Here is a 16,616-nt window from a genome sequence, read left to right as displayed (position 1 = left end):
TTATAAAATGAAAACCCTTTTTATCCTGGTGTCCTACCTGCGCTGTTCACTGGCCAGCCTATATTAGCATGAAGATTCTGCTCCCCGAGGTGCTGCCTGTGTTCACACTTGATCTTTGTTGCTCTGATTGCTTAGCGGCCGGCCCCGGGGGGTTGTAGGCCCATACTTGTTATTGATTGAAATGTCAATAAAGGTTTTTCAAAAAAAAAAAAAAAAAAAAGAGTTCAAATTGATAATGGAGTTCTTCACCAGCAAAGACCCCAACTATAGTTGGGAACACCCTTTTAGAGTGATCTTCATGTGGGAGGGAGCCCTGTATCAGATGAAAACCCTTACCGGAGACAAAATTAATTCTAGGGCACGAAGAAAACTCCGAAACGGCAGTAACAAAAGCAGACCCACCTGGGCATAGCACCTCCAGATCAAACAGGTGGGGAAAGGCACTTCGAGCTAAGCAAGGCTCAAAGCCATTTGCAGAATAGTTGATAAAGACAAAGATAAAGGACTCAACAGACCTAACAAATATAAATGAAGCCTCTCTGAACCGATGAAAGTACCCACAGTAGATCAGAAAAAGGGGGCAGCAGTCCTGGTGTTATCAAAAGGCTTTAAGGCGAATGGTGCCAGGGCAGAAGAGAGAAACTAGGAGTTAAGCGTTGGAGAACCAATGGGAAGAACCTCTGGAGAGGAGGACAGATGGCTTTAATCCTGTCACAGAACGTCCAGAATGGGTTGATGATACTGTTTTGATTGTTTTTGATTGTTTCTGCCATGGTTTAAGGCAAGAGAGGAAAAGTTCAGGGGGGAATGCCAATCCCTGGTAACTGGGAATGTAGAGGAGGGCCAGCTCCGCGATCAATGTACACTATACATGAGGTGCTCCTATGCATTGGAGATTTGAGGCAGGATGTTTAACACAGGCTAACTCACGACTAAATGGATATATGGAAGAACTCAGAATACTGAGCCTAAATGTTAACCTCAACGAACCAGTCCAAAGAGGGTCCCTCTTGTCAATGCTCAAAGACTAGAAAACCAAAAAACGCCTGCTCCAAGAAACTCGTTTAGCTAAGAGACAGAGGTGGCTGTTCTGATTACCAAATACTTCAAAGAAATAGATGGGAGATTGTAACATATCAATGTCAAGGTGTTAGCACTGATCATCTCTTTACAGTAACTATGCCCTGAACATGGGCAGGAAGGCGTCTTGAAATCAGTACTTCCACACATATTTGAAACACCAGGCGGAAATATCATAGCAAGAGATTTAAAAATGGCTATGTGCAATGAATGGGACTAGTCAACAGAACGAGCAGGACAAATCATTCCTCTCAATTGAGAGACGGGATCAGCTACAGGAATGGGGCATAACATGTGTGGCGTGTGAAGCACACTAATGTCAGAGGTTTTGCTCACTTTTCTGTGGCACACAAAACATACCCTAGAATGGATTACTTCCTAGGATCACGATTATTGTTGAGCAAGATAACAGTACAGATAGGAGTGCAATCACTACCAGACTATGAACAAATATGGGTCACCCTACAAATCCCAGAGGCACACAGGCCAACCAAAAGTTTGGCATCCGTGATGATCTGCTACAGAACAATACTATTGTTTAGGAAATTGAAAAGGTAATAACCGTGTTCCTTCAGGAGGATAATACAGGGACCACAGACCTGAACACATTATGGGGCTCTCAAAAGGAAGTGCACACTTGGGCAAGTTTTGGAAAAAGAGCTACACAAACCAGAAGTGGAGCACAAAAATACCGGGTCACAGAAAACCTAGAGGAAATTAAGAACCCTTACGACATAGCTATGGGCACTAGACGTACAAGTTACTTACCTTCGGTATCGATGTATCTGGTAGAGACGATTCTAGCCGCAGATTCCTTAACGTAGAATTATCCCCAGGCGTGAGACTGGACCCGGAAAACTTTCTTGCCCAGCCTCTCTGCGCGCCGGTGGGGGGGGGGCGGTACCACGCGACTCTGCCCTGGCGTACTCCGCGGGCGTGACATCAGCGAGATCACATAGGCCCCACTCCGGTGAGCTGACGTCAGTTTGCTTCGGAGAACTTTTCCGCGCCACAACGCAGAGCCATCACAACAAAACTGAGGAGAGCATGGGAACAGTGTGCGAAAAACCCAGAGAAACAAAATAGAGAGAAACAGAAGGTGAGAAACATCACCAGGTGGCACCAAGGCACCAGAAGGCGACAACAGCAGGCCAAAGCAGGAAAATAGCAGAGCACCACTCTGAGGGACAACTGTGCAAGCCAAGGCGAAAGCACCGGCTGGTAGTAAAGCACCCGAAGGCCTGAGCAGCGAAGCCATAACAAGAAAAGCGCAAGCACCACTCCGTGGAACCTCCTTGCAAGCCAAGGCGAGAGCCATCCTGGAGGCACAAGCATGTGAAAGCGGGGGGGGGAGAGAGAAGAGAGAGAGAAGAGAGAGAAGAGCGAGAGAGAAGAGAGAGAGAGAGAGAGAAGCCACAACCCCTAGGGGAAGGGCCACCAGCCCGGACAGAGGAGCAACAGTAATCCATCTCCAGACTACACTGCCAAGGATTGCCATACCGCCTGAAAGGAGGAGGTCAAAGAACAGGTAATCCATCCGCAGACGACAGTGCCAAGGAGGGCCATAACCTCTGAAAGAGTAGGAGGTCAAAGGACAGGTAAAAGAACCCCCAATGAAGGAGACCGGTTGGGGATCAGAAACCCTAACAACAGAGGGAAAGAGCAAAAGTAGGCCCTCACGCTGGAGAGAAACCAGCTGGAAGGATGCCTGACCGGAAGAAAACGAAGAGGACACCCACAGAAGACAAGTCACCCAGAGGAAGGCGACTGCAGAAAAACAAGCAGAGGATCCTCGCAGAATGGGGAGGAAGGGTGGGTCGTGAAGGAATCTGCGGCTAGAATCGTCTCTACCAGATACATTGTTACCAAATGAAACTTGTACATCTGATAGAGACTACTAGCCGCAGATTCCTTAACGTAGAATAGATACCCTAGCCATACCCAAAAGATGAGGAGGGCCTGCGAGAGAGCCTCCCCACCAGGAGAGACACAGGGCCCCAGCAGGGGGCATGTCACAGGGACACGAAGGGAAAGGCCAGGATATCATAAGCCCCACCAAGGGAGAACTACCCAACACCCCGCAGGGGCAGACAGTGCCCGAAAAGCCTCAAAGAACACCAGGACCACCTCAACCCCAAGGGAGAAGAAGTAGAACCGGAGGCAGGGCCCACCTGAAGAAACACATACACAGCGACAGAAGAGCCAAACACACCCCAGCCTCAAGCAACAGACAAGGCAGGGACGGCTGCACCGCCAAAAGTGCAGACGGAACAAGAAGCGAACAAGATAATACATCAAAGGCCACAATGGTGTAGTAGAACAAACAGGCCTGCACTGGCATGCATAGCCAGCAGCAGACAACACCACGGAACGGTTCACCCAGGACAAGCTAGACGCCAGCCAAAGGCAGAGGCTAGGAAGGGCCAAGAAGGGCCAGGAGACGCCAAGGGAGGGACCGGCCCACACTGACCCACGAATTAAGTGGAACCAGGCAAAAAGAAAGCGAGAGACCAAGGCGGACAGAAGTGCAAAACCACTACAACACAAAGCCGCAGACAGCAGGCCAGACTAGGCTAGCGACAGCCGCAGACAGCAGAGTGCCATCAAAAGGAAGGTCCACCAACCGTTCCCTCGCATTCTCCGGGAACACACTATCCCGTAGCCAGGCATGCCGACGAAGGGCCACCGAAGAAGCCATGGTACGACCAAGCACCTCCGAAATGTCCAGAGCTGAGCGAAGAATAAATGCCGCCAGCTCCCGGCCATCCAAAAAATGGTGCCTCAGATCAACAAAGACACCCTCCTGAGACGCGGCAGACATAAGGGACTCCGCCGAGTCCCACAAGCAATAAGTGGCCCTCGCCAACACACAAAGAGAGTTAAGGGCCCGCAAAGCCGCACTGGTGGAGGCGAAGATATTGCGCCCCCAGGAATCCAACCAGCAGGCCTCCCGTGACGGGGGAAACCGATGGCAGGGAGGGACAGGCAGTCTGTAAAAGAGGGCCCCTGGTAGAGGGGTGGAGTGAAAGACAGACAGGATCATGCAGGGCAGGACGGTGGCGGTGCAGAAGTGGCTGGGGCACCGGGTCCCCCGTGGCGGGCTGCCCCCAAAAGAGAAGTGTGGAGTGAAGTCTCGAAGGGAAGAAGCAGCTCCCGACCACCAGAACCCTGATGGAGGACCTCCAGAAGATGATCCGTGGGGAAATGGGCAGCTGGGTCGCCCATGCGCAGGATTCCAGTGGCATGGAGAGCACGGGACCCACGTCTGGGCATACCCTTTCCACTCGAGGTGACAAATGCAAAAACAACAGTTGATGGACAAAATGCAGAACAATGTCATACATTCACCCCAGTACAGAGATCTGGGCCTAAATCCATCTTTTTTTGCTCACCATGCCATTTCAGTTTGAACCCAGCAATATGCAAATCAGTCTTGACCCTGTGCCTAATGGGAACAGTCCAGCCCGAACAGTTCGGTCTAGACTGTTCCCATGGGGCACAGGGTCAAGATTGATTTGCATATGGCTGGGTCCAAACTGGGGTGGCGTAGTGGGCAAAAGAACGATGGATTTAACCCAGATCTTTTAACTGGGGGATAATGTTTGCACTGTCAGCATTTCATCCATCATTTGTTTGCTGTAACACTTTTCATCCTAAGTGGGATGGGTATGCCCAGACGTGGGTCCCTTGCTCACTGTGCCACTGGATTCAAGCTAGCCTGGCTGAAAAAGGGTGACATACCCTGAAACCGGTCCAAGGATGCTTGTTTACGGTCCAGGGAGGACCTGGCCTGGCAGTTCGGTCTGGACTGTTCCCATGGGGCACAGGGTCAAGACTGATTTGCATATGGCTGGGTCCAAACTGGGGTGGCGTAGTGGGCAAAAGAACGATGGATTTAACCCAGATCCTTTGACTGGGGAGAATGTTTGCATTGTCAGTATTCCGTCCATAATTTGTTTGCTGTAACACTTAGCCTCGTGGCCGGCATGTACCTATAGACAATGGTATGATCTAGCATACACACAAGGGAAGAGTTGACACTATGTGTTACTTTGTCATTTGAGCAATGCAGAATTATCTCTGAAACAGAGTTACTAGATGGGAGTAATGACCCGAATAAACAATTGTTAATCCTCAATTGCTTCCTGTCTGCAGCATACCACAAAGCAGATATCATCTGGGTCACTGCTCTATTGCACCCTTGCATATGCACCGCAAAGACAACATCCAAGAACCTACTTTACAGTCTTTCGAATTACCTTTGCATCAAGTGTCCTCTTCAGCTCCAGCATGTAAGAGTACTGTTCAGGGTAAATGTAGTCATATGGGAAGTGCACCAGCAGTCCATCAATATTCAACCTAGGTACAAAGAAGGGTTGAAACACTGTCAGTCCAGTTCAAAAGTCAAAACACTTCATGACATTTTATTCAAACACAAAATAGTATCAAAGATGGTGTAAAAGATTAGTCATCTAAATCTGACGGACAACCTCTTCAGATTATACGCAAACAGAACTTTCTAAGATTAATACAGTTAAATTGGAACGCCTAAATTTATCAACCACAGAAAACATTCTTTTAGATCAATAAAAGCTGGGAGATTCATATAAATGCAACACTGCCAGGCAATCATTTGCAAAGATTCTGTCTTGTGTAAAGACCATAAATACTATGGTCAGCCTTTCAGGTAAAATTATGTTTAGAAACATATTACAAACTCTGAATAATGGCATTGGAAATCCGTTGTAAATTACCACCACCATTTTTGGAATTTAAAGGGTTAAGAAGCTTTGCATTATCTAATCAAACAATGCAAAAAATCAAAAGATTATGTTCATACCAAACTGTTCCACTATTCCTACCAATGTGAATTCCTTCACTGCAAAAATAAAGAAACAGGGTGTAGGAGGCTGGGTTAGTATATGGTGCACACTTATTTAAGTGAAGCACCTTGAACTAATCCAACCAACCATTATGGTGATTTTAGTGGCCTTAGACAACCTTAGAAAGCTCTCCAAGTGGTAGCTGTGGAGAGCAGCCTTCAGGCGTATCCAGGAGTATTAAGCAGCTTGTTTTACCAGATCTAATCATGTAGTGTAGGTTAAACAAAAAAGAACCACACAGTGTATATATAAAAATATGTAATTAATATACAACACTCACTAACACATGGGTATATCTCCTACCCGGAGATATCAACACAAATACACACAATACTTCAATTGCAAATAAGTAAATAAGCACAACATACAGTGGTCTCCAGATGGAGATCAAACCATATACTAAAAAGTGGAATATGAACTGCGACCAACATCGGCACTTGGACCAGGAGACTCAGAAGAGCTGGGGACACAAGGTACCACCCAAGATAAGTACCCAGGAACCCCAAAGAGATGGCATGCAGAGTGGAAACACAGCCGAGTACTCAACAGAAGTCAACAGCAAAGTCATGGTTGCAGTTTTGAAGAAGGACCCTTCCCAGTGGACCCTGAAGAAGCCCAGTGGAAGACAGAAGGTTGGAGAGTCACCCCACTCGTGGATACCCCAGGAACCAGGATACCTACATCAGGGAAGCCAGCTGCATAGGTGCAAAGTGGCATCGGAAACAGCAGTAGACCACAATGGAGGACTTCAGTAAAGATCCCGCTGGAGAAGACTGTGCAAGAGTCCGGTGGAATCCAAGGATGGATTCTTGAAGAGAAGAACCTGTAAGCAGAGGGGACAGAGTCTATGCCACTCTGAGGTGACCAGGAGGCACGGAAGAGCAATGCCCACCGATGACGGACAGTTCAAAGGGGTGGACAGTGAACTTGTCGCTGCAGCTGTGAGGACCAGGCAATGCTGAGGAAGACAAGTAGTCGTGTATGCGCTGTCCCACGTCAGAAGTCAACGCCAGGGGGTCAGTGTCTTGCGGGAGCACCAACAAACCTTGGTAGCTGCAACAGGAGTGGAAAGGAAAAAAGGAGCAATTTTGGGACCCGCAAGGTCCAAGGGACTCGCCATAAGCAGGAGAGTCAGAGCAGGCACTGAGCAAGCCGTGGAGCCCACTGAAGCAGGAGAAGATCCTCGAGAGAACCCACAGGCCAAGGGTACAGGAGTTGCAAGAGGACCTCAAGCAGCTTCCCAAAGATGAAGGCCCACAGTTCAGAAGACGCTGATCTTGGCAGGAAGAGATGCTGGAGCTTCTTGTAGCCCGAAGATCTCTAGAGTGCAGAGCCAACAAGCCCTGGCAACGGCAAGTAGCCGCAGTGAACATTGGTTTGGTCCCAGCACTTCCAACGAGGGATACTGGTCTCAAAATTGCAGAGAGGACAGATCAGGCCTCGAGGGGGTTGCAGAACCTCCACCTGTGTTGCTGAGCCTTTTGAAGTTTGTGGGACGTCAGGAGCAGCAAACCGGTCAGCTTCGTGACTACTTTACTCCAAGGGAGATTACTTTGGGTGTCCTCGATGCCCACAGATCTGTTGAACATCCTGGAAGAAGCACAGACACAGACGACAAAGAAGACTTGCAGAACAATGACACCAGGAGAAGCAGGAGTCTTCAGTGAAGCAGTCTCAGTTCTATGCGAAGTCCAAGTGTCCAGACGGTCGAAGAGTGACGTGGTTTCAGGATTATGTCTTATCCCACGACTAACCTGAGGACCCACCCACAGGTGAGCCCTTTTATACCCTAAGAAAAGGGTTAGGACGACTCAGGTGTCCCTCCCAGAGGAAGGGCTGGACAGAGGAGAGGATACTCTCATTACCTTAGTCCAGTTTTGCGCCAGAGTGGGAGCCAAGGGCTCCCAGAACAGATTCCAATTGGAATATGCAAGGAGGGCACCAAATGTCCCCTTCAAAGCAGTCTGGTGGTGCTGGCAAACGCGCTCACCCTAGCCCAAAACATGAAGTCCTGTCTGGGAGGTGGTCACACCTCCCTGTGGCAGGTAACCTATTGTTCTACCTTTACCCGCTTCAGCTCGGCTCAGCAGCAGGAGGGCAAAATCGTGTCTGGGGTCAGAAGCAGCACTAGCTTGCTGGCAGACCATGAAAGGCTGTTACAGGGAGTATGAGGGGCTTCCTGGAGGAGCATCCCAGTGCATGGAATCATAACTCCAACACCGTTATCGGTGTTGGGGTATGATTACAACATGTTTGATACCAAACATGGCCAGGTTCGGCACAGCAACTATATAGTTAGCCATTGCGTAATGACGGAGGGCCACTATATGTATCAATATGGCTGACCGCACTTACAAAGCCTGGAGAATCTGCTCAGGGGTTTGTAGGAGGTGTCCTGCTCAAGCAGGGGCAGCCACACACTTATAACCCAGCACCCTGCCTTCAGGGTTGAAATTCCTGCCTTAGGGGTGATTTATAGGTTTTAAGTGTAGTTACTTCAGATACAAGACCTCAGAAGTATATGTTGTAAGTGGTGCTAGCACAGGCTGCAATGGCAGAGCTGTAGTCACAGTTTGAGTGGACTGTCATGGGTGGCATAATATATGCTGCAGTCCAAGGGAGACCCATTGTCTATGCCCTGTGTACCTCAGTACCATATAATAGGGACTTATAGGGGTACACCAGTAGCCAATTATGGAGGTACAGTAGTACTTACCAAGTCATATTTAGGGAGCAAGCACAGTGACTGAGGTCCTGATTGGCAGGATCCCAGTCAGACTAGTCAAAAAAACATACTGACACCAACACAAATTGGGGGTAACCATGAAATCAGTTCCTACTTTCCTACACAGGGGTTGACTTTTAATAATATGCATGCAGAACCAATGCTGCGGAAAAGCAGATAATGCTGCATTAAAAAAACACTGATATTTATATGCCAGTATCCTAATAAAATAACCTATCTGTAGTGTTCTAAGACAACACAGATATTTGCATGCAATTGTGATTACACAGAAAGAAAATAGCAATGAATAGGCTGATGCTACCTCTGGTGTATTTTTCAAAAAAGTATGATTTCAAATTGTATGTGCATTTTCCCAGGCTTTCAGCTACTTGCAGACTTGGTAACACAATCTTGCAAGCAATGAATGGGGGCCAAACAGTGAATTAAGTGCTGTTACCTCCACTTTTAGGGTTTCTTGTGGTAAATTAACAGAAAATTAACTGCTACAAAAATAATTGATTCTAAAATGCTGAACATGTTTAGGGAGAATATGACATTTTATTACACAAAAGTACCTTGCTCATGGAATGGGGATTAATGGGAGAGGTAGATATGGTTTATTTTAGGGGGTGAAGTTTCCACTTTCATGCATGACTATTAAGTGCTTTAAGCATGTTTTTTCTTTATTTACTTCTAGTAGACCTCAACTTTAATAAACATAAACTAACTTTCCAGGAATACCAAGGGGAAAGGACTGCAAACACAGTTAAACTAATCACAAGCCATATAATCCCATAAAGGTATGCTTCCTCTGGACCACTTTCTCTTTCTTTCCGGGTTCCGGATGAGCTATGTCTCATTCCTTTGATTTCTTATGGTTAAAACAGTATTGTGTGTATTTGGTTAAGTACTAATGCCGTTTTTTTGGCTTTTCAGATCCCCGCCATTTACGACCGCATTTAATTTCATTCGCGGGCCACAAGAGTGTGGTGAGGCATTTCCCTAATAGAGGGCGCAAATCATGCTGAGACACGTTTGACGTGTCTCATTGCTCCGTGGGGGACGCGTGCAAGTTTCATAAGTGTAACTGACTGTAGGAAGCTGGCTCTGCATATACTACACCGAAAAGAGGTATACTGTGCACAGAGTCCAGCGAGTCTCCAAAGGTATGGCACAAGTTAAAGTAGATAATACCTTACTCTTACTTTAGTGGTAGCTGGGATGAGCAGTTAGGCTTATCAGAGGGTAGTGTGAAAGCATTTAGTGTACACACTCATACAAGGCAGAACACACACTCAATGACTGACCAAGGCCAATGTTTGTAGAAAAATATATGTTTAGTTACTTTTAGTTTTAGGAACCAAGTTGAACTCAGTTACAGGTAAGTAGACTTTCCTGGGAAGTAATACTTTCAACATGCAGTATAAATGCTTTTTACTCTTGGAATTACTTTCGTGCTTGTCAATCAGAAACAGTAACGTTGAGCACTTGAAACAGGTAGGCAACAGACAGAATGCAGTGCAATCCTAAGGAAGGAAAATAGTGTTACGCATCAGTAGGTAAGTACACAACTTACTTTTCCAGTCTTCGGGGGTTTTAGACCGGCACAAGGCAAGAGTCATTTTGAGGTAGGTAATGCACCACCAGCGGCACTGGGGCAGATGGGTCGGGAGTTCACTGAGCCCAAGGCTAGTCAATGGAGACTGGGGGCACACGAAGAGGTGCGGGATTCACTATCCACGCCACTGCGATACCGGCAATGAGGGTCGCTCTCCCAATTGGCGGATAGCAATGGAGGTGAATAGGATTCAGTAGACCACCAACACTAGTACCGTCGTGGTAGTCGTCAGTGGGTCACTGTAGATCGAAGGGAAGCACAACTAGCCCAGCAGTCGTGGGGACTGAGATGCGCAGGGGATGGTGAAGTTTTGCCCAGGTTGGGCCGTCTCAGAGAGGCCCCAGTCAAGCGCTGTCTGCGCCGCCCCACCTGAAGGAGGGTACAGGCTCTTGGGATCGGGGCTGTGAACAGCTTGGGTAGCTGAGACGAGAGGATCTCTCCAGATCGTGGAGGCTGTCCAGCTACAGTACTTTCTTCTGGCAGGGCAGAGTTGCGTCGACACAAGTGTTGGCCCTCTTCCACTGCGGTCTTGGGGTTCTTTTGTAGTAGTGAGTCGTGTCGACACAAGTGTCCGTCCTCAACTACTTTGTTTTGTGTGCCGGCGTGCACCGGGAACTAGCACCTCTAGCCCAAAGGGAGGTTCTTGGAGATTGTTTAAAAGCTGGAGGGCCTCCGGGGTTTCATGGAGGCCTTGCAGTGTGGATCCCTGTTTTGTCCACAATAATCCTTTCATCACTCATTTAAGATTGGCTGTGTACACATATCTGCAATGATGTAAGGATGTAACTATTCCATTACCACTCTCTTATGGGCCCTGGTAATGGAATAGTTACATCCTTACATCATTGCATGGATGACGGGCAGAGGCTATTCGAAGGTCGACTAGAGATATATGAATAGTGTACAGTTGAGGGGTGCAGCTGGTCTTTGACCCCAGATATGTGTACACAGCCAATCTTAAATGAGTTTTGAAAGGATTATTGCGGACAAAACAGGGATCCATAATACAAAATAGATAAAACACATAACATAAGAGAGAGTGAGATATGAAGTATGGAGGACAATGACAAAAAGAGTTCAAAAACGTCTTTTTCTTCCACAGGTGGAACACGAATTAGCGATAGTGCAGTTCCAAATAACCGGGGAAAGAGTATTCAATACAACCTCGTTGGGTACAGTGGAGGCTGGTACGAATGCCCTCGGCCTCTACGTGGTAAATACCCCCAATTGAAATGAGCAACTGGCTTGTAATACATTTGACTTTGAATGCATTTGGTTGGTCCGTTTTTATTGATAATAGAATAGACAATTGCTATTCTGTTTTTCCTTTTGTTTTTCACAGCCCTTGCGCAAATACTCAAATATTTGTCCGGTGAGGTGAATATTTGAAACCCCATGCCCTGATGAATTTGCCAGAACAATGTCAAGTGGCAATGAAACATGTTGGCCTTCTTTATAAAGGTTAGCAACATTGAGTGCTTTTACTTTGAGTGGACCCACTAGTTTGAATAAAGAGGGTTACTTTAAGTGAGTCTATAACTCAATTTTAATAATTGCTTGGCACATTTGGTTCTTTGCAATACACGGGGTTTCTCTTTTTCCTCTGATGGGGACAGTAAATTCTCCTTCTTGATCTGTTTCCTTTTCTTTTTCACTGGACACAAATTTTCTTTTGAGTGGGCAACCGATGATGATAAAACGTGGGCATACTGGCGAGAACCGGCTGGTAGCCTCCCTGGTGTTGCGTACGTGAGGTGCCCTCTCATTTTCTCACACTTTTTTTGATTTATTCACTGTGGAGGAGTGATTGTCAGGCCAAGGGAGGGCTGTTACAGTGGTTTTTTATTTAAATTAGAGGTCTAGGACTACACTACTTTGGATGTAATACCAGTAATTGAAGGGAGAGAATTATTCCCACTCAAGTGTAGGTTCTAAGTAAAATTGTGATTCCTCTTGTTGCCAAGCCTTTGTTGGTTTAATGAATGTTGAGAGGAGGGCGGCTTGGCACATACCCTCTATAGCTCCATATTGTGATGGGTTTATTATGCTGACAAGTTTGGTACCAATTCTAAGTCTTCAATAAAGCCATCATGGAGCTGTGGAGTTTGTGTTGACAAACTCCCAGCCCATGTACTCAAAACGGCTTCACTACACTTACAATGTCTGTGAATGGCATAGACACCTCTTAATCAGGAAAGGGCTCTCCCCTCGCACAGCTCCGCTGAACGTTTCCTTGCCCTAGCACTGCCTGGCCGGTGTTCGAAACGCCTGTGCCTCGGCCCTTCGCTGCCTGCCTCTGCCGTTCTGTCTCTGGCCTGTTGCCCTGTGCATCTGCCTCTGCATTTGACTTTCTGCCTTTTTAGGTCTCGCCTGAGCCAGCGCTTTAGCGCTGCTCTGGCGAGAGCTATAGAAAGCGGGATTTGGAAGTGCAAACTAGTGCTTTCCAGGCCTCCAAATACATTGCATGTGCGCCGGGCGCGCACACCATTTGGCAGCCTGCGTGATCATTTCGCGGCCGCTTTGATGTTCTCAGTGAGCCGCGCGGCCACTGAGAACATCAAAGTGGCCGCGAAAGTGCACACCATTTGCCAGCCTGTGCCTCTCTCCCCTTAGACGGCGTGACGTGCCCTACCCCCTCCCTTATCCCACTTCCTGCTTGTCTCCATATATGTTCTTGTTATAATTAAGCACCACGGCAGGCAGCTTGCTCTTAGTCAGCAACAATAACGGCCCGCATTTCTTTTTTTCAGGCCGGCTCGCACAACTTCCTTCATTCCCTCCACCCCGGCAAGCGATTATCCCTTGGATGGCTGGCGTGCAATCTCTGACCACCCTCTCTTAACAATTCTGCCTGTACTTTAATAAAGTTTGAAATTTGACTCTTCTTTTCTTGTCTGTTTCAGATTAATGCCCTGCCCCTCCCCCCCCCCCCCGCTTTACCTCTTACCGGGGCTGTATTCCTATTGTCTTTCTTTCCCTCGCCAACCCCCTTCTTCCGGATCGGATCCGTCGGGTTGTGGTAAATAAAATCTTCTTTACCGGACTGAATTTCATACGGAATCTTAAGATAAAGTAAAATAGCTCAGAATAACAAGAGGCAGAATCCGTGGTATAAGAGGTTTTCTAAATGGGCTTTATTCCATTCAAAATGGCCGACTCGAGTCGCGGCCTTCAGGTTCCGTCACCACGAAGGTTCAGGAAGTGAAGTACAATAATTTATTGACAGACATGTATTTTTATAATAAGTACATTACAATGAAACGAATGTAGAAGGCGTAACATTTGATAAGAAAAGTGACATAACAGGTACGTAATCGAAACTAGGCGTAATAAGGAATAAAAGAAACATGATTGGTTAGGATTATCAGACATAGGTGGATCTATAAGATAATACTTGGCATAGATGCGCGCGCAGCAGCATGACGTGTAATTGACGTGCAACTAGGGGGTGAAGGGGACTTGACATTAACTCTACATATGGAGACGAAAAGTCTGAGGGGTCAAGTCAACATAATCCCAAATCATATCTAACATCCTATGTTTAGAGAACTATGTTATCCACAAGGAAGGACTCTCGGACAGAATCTATTCTATACTAACTGTATGTGCGTGTACAAGCGCCTAAGTGTCTATATGAGATGCGAGAGGCAGAAAACTTTCCATGGCAACAGGGCTATGAATCACCTGCAGGAGGACGGAAAGGCTGAGTCCTTTGCTTGTGAGCTAGAGGAAATGTTTACCTAAATCACTAGACAGGAATGCATCGGCTGAAGAGCAAAATAGATAATTCGAAGGTGAAATACAGCTTCTTGGCAGGCAGGCGAAAACTGGCCGAGGCAGGCACTGTTAGCTGCACAGGGAGTAGGACAAAGTTCATGGATACAGATGCGAGCTCAAGCTGAAGCTGTCAGAGGCTGAGAGCAGGGAAAGGCTTGAGGACAGAATCGGGCCTACTTGCCTGAACTGCAAAAATGGAGTAACTTAGCCATATAAAGTCGGTGACCTTTCATACTTAGGAATCGAATATCCAGCCCATTGATGGCGGATCTGACAGAGAACATGTTGACGGTAGACACACATATGTTTGCGTCTTAGAAACCGGAACTGGAGGGAACATACATGTACTTGTAACATGCATATAGAACCGTTGGGGTCCAAGATAGGGGACATAACTGATCAGGAAAATCCACATTTCCACATTCCCTCCTTGTCCCCTTCTTGCCCTTCAAGAGATATCAATCTTCATCATTCCATCGATTTGCTCATGGAGCATCATTTCTTCTTCCTTCTTCTTCCGGCATTTTGAACGAGAACTTTGATATGGAATGCATGATGTGGCACACAGACCACAAATCGCTGGTCCACATTGCAGGCATAAACAACAACTGAAGAGCATAAGAAGGCCAATACCTAGGAAGGATAGAACTCTCCATCCCCAGGCTGATATCACACTCCAAAACCACCCGGACCACGTCCAAGTGCCAGGATTCTCGTGTATCTGGCTTACAATCTTATGAAGGCGTGTTATAGCTTTATATACAGATGGCGAATTTTCTGGTATGAATATACAGCAGCTGGATCCGATGACCCTGCAAGCTCCGCCCCTATCGGCCAGGATGACGTCAAGGACAAGACGATTCTGGAGAACAACAATTCTCATCACTGATTGTTCCTCTGTCAGATTGCCTAGGGCGGCTATAGTCTCGTTTACTACAGCTTCAAGAGTCTTGGTTAGTCTACGTATCAGCTTACTATTTGATATTGTACCTATATAGGGAAAGATACCTTTATTGAAATCTACATACTTGTCCCATGCCGTCTCAGTATAATCGACAACTGGGAAATCTCTACGCTCTCTTTTGTGTACTAGATGAACATTTCGATAATAATCAGGGGGAGCTAGGAAAACAGGTGGCAAAAGGAATGCTATGTAACAGGTACCATCCCAATCTAGAGGCAGACGCATATATGCCGTCTGACCACATATAAAGTAAGAATGGCGAGAAGCTCTAAATGAAGATTTACCTTGATCACTATATTCTACTGTAGTAACGCATTGGCTATGGCCCATGTGTATGGAACCAACTTTTCTTACACATAATTCACCCTTAACTGGAAAGACTGACATAGTGGGCAGAATTAGTTCAACTTCGGATTTGACATTCAAAATCATAAGATTAGGCGTGAAATTACCTAATTTATACACTTCATTTTCTAAATCAGTTCCTGTTCTACTGGGGTGACCCTCCTTATTAGGGTGACAGACTTTGAATAAAACTAGATTCAGATTTCCCCATATCCAATGTTGTTGATAAACTGCTGTGTCTGGGTCTATGGAATTTAATAAACTCAACCATGCTCCACAGGAGCCATTGTGTGTGAACGGATGTGGAAAGAAAGGCAGAACTCCTTTGGTATTCTGATAGGGAGGGAGTCGGCCACACACCCAACAATTGGTGGCATTACTAGTCTGATGGGAATGATGTAACATACTAATGAAGGTGTTATTGCGCAGCGCGAGTCTATAGGACAACTCATGTGGGGGTAGGTCACTAAAAGAATGTTCACCAGTTATATTGAAAGCCCGTTTAGAAACAGGATAATACATATGCAACAATATACTTGCAGTAACTATTAAAAAACTCAAGGAAAACAAAATTAATAAAGTCACAATACAGTGGTTACGCAGTAATTTACAATAAGCATGTCGTTTCATTATGATTCTGGACTCTACGTGATTCAGACCTAAGGGATACATGTCGGGACAGATTCAACCGCTTCACCTTGGAGAGGACTTAAACAATCAAATCGTCCGACAGTTTAGATCTGGACCTGAGTTTTTGCTTATAGAGTTCGGTGCTACTGGCCTCAGCCAAGGTTAGCTTTGAGTCAATGGGGGAAGACACACGGGGAGTACTGTTTGTGTCAGGAGGAAGTCCATGAAATTTCTTGATATGGCTGGAATGCACCCAGCCCTTCCTCCCTTCGATCTTCACAGCTGTTCTGGTCGTCAGCAGGACCAACTTGGGAAGTTTCCACCTGGGCTCCAATTGGGTTTTCCGATCAAAATTTCTGACGAGGACATAATCACCGGGAATCACATCATGAGGTTTCACCTCGGTGTTGTCGGGAAAAGCTGCGACTACCTGTGAACGACAAGATTGTAGTGCAGACATCAAGGAAGCCAGGTAATCTGTCAGCATATTACAGTCAACATCAGTTATTTTACGGGGTATAGGCGTCCCCCACATATTCGGTGGTCTACCAAAGATCACTTCATACGGGGATAGCCCTGCTCGAGAGTGTGCTA

At 46.6% G+C, this 16,616-nt stretch overlaps 1 protein-coding gene across 1 annotated transcript in view; it reads right to left on the bottom strand.

The window, feature by feature from the left end:
* ERCC2 (ERCC excision repair 2, TFIIH core complex helicase subunit) overlaps positions 1-16,616 on the bottom strand; it is a 1,160,844-nt gene that overhangs the window by 1,037,631 nt on the left and 106,597 nt on the right. Inside the window, exon 3 of the mRNA XM_085625578.1 lies at positions 5,340-5,439. Within this exon, the coding sequence (XP_085481704.1) occupies positions 5,340-5,439 (100 nt within the window). The remainder of the gene's footprint in view (positions 1-5,339; positions 5,440-16,616) is intronic.

Source organism: Triturus cristatus, chromosome 9 (assembly GCF_964204655.1).
Source record: "Triturus cristatus chromosome 9, aTriCri1.1, whole genome shotgun sequence".
Lineage (NCBI taxonomy): Eukaryota > Metazoa > Chordata > Amphibia > Caudata > Salamandridae > Triturus > Triturus cristatus.
The sequence above is the reverse complement of the archived record's forward strand: the minus strand, read 5'-3'. Positions and strand labels throughout refer to the sequence as shown.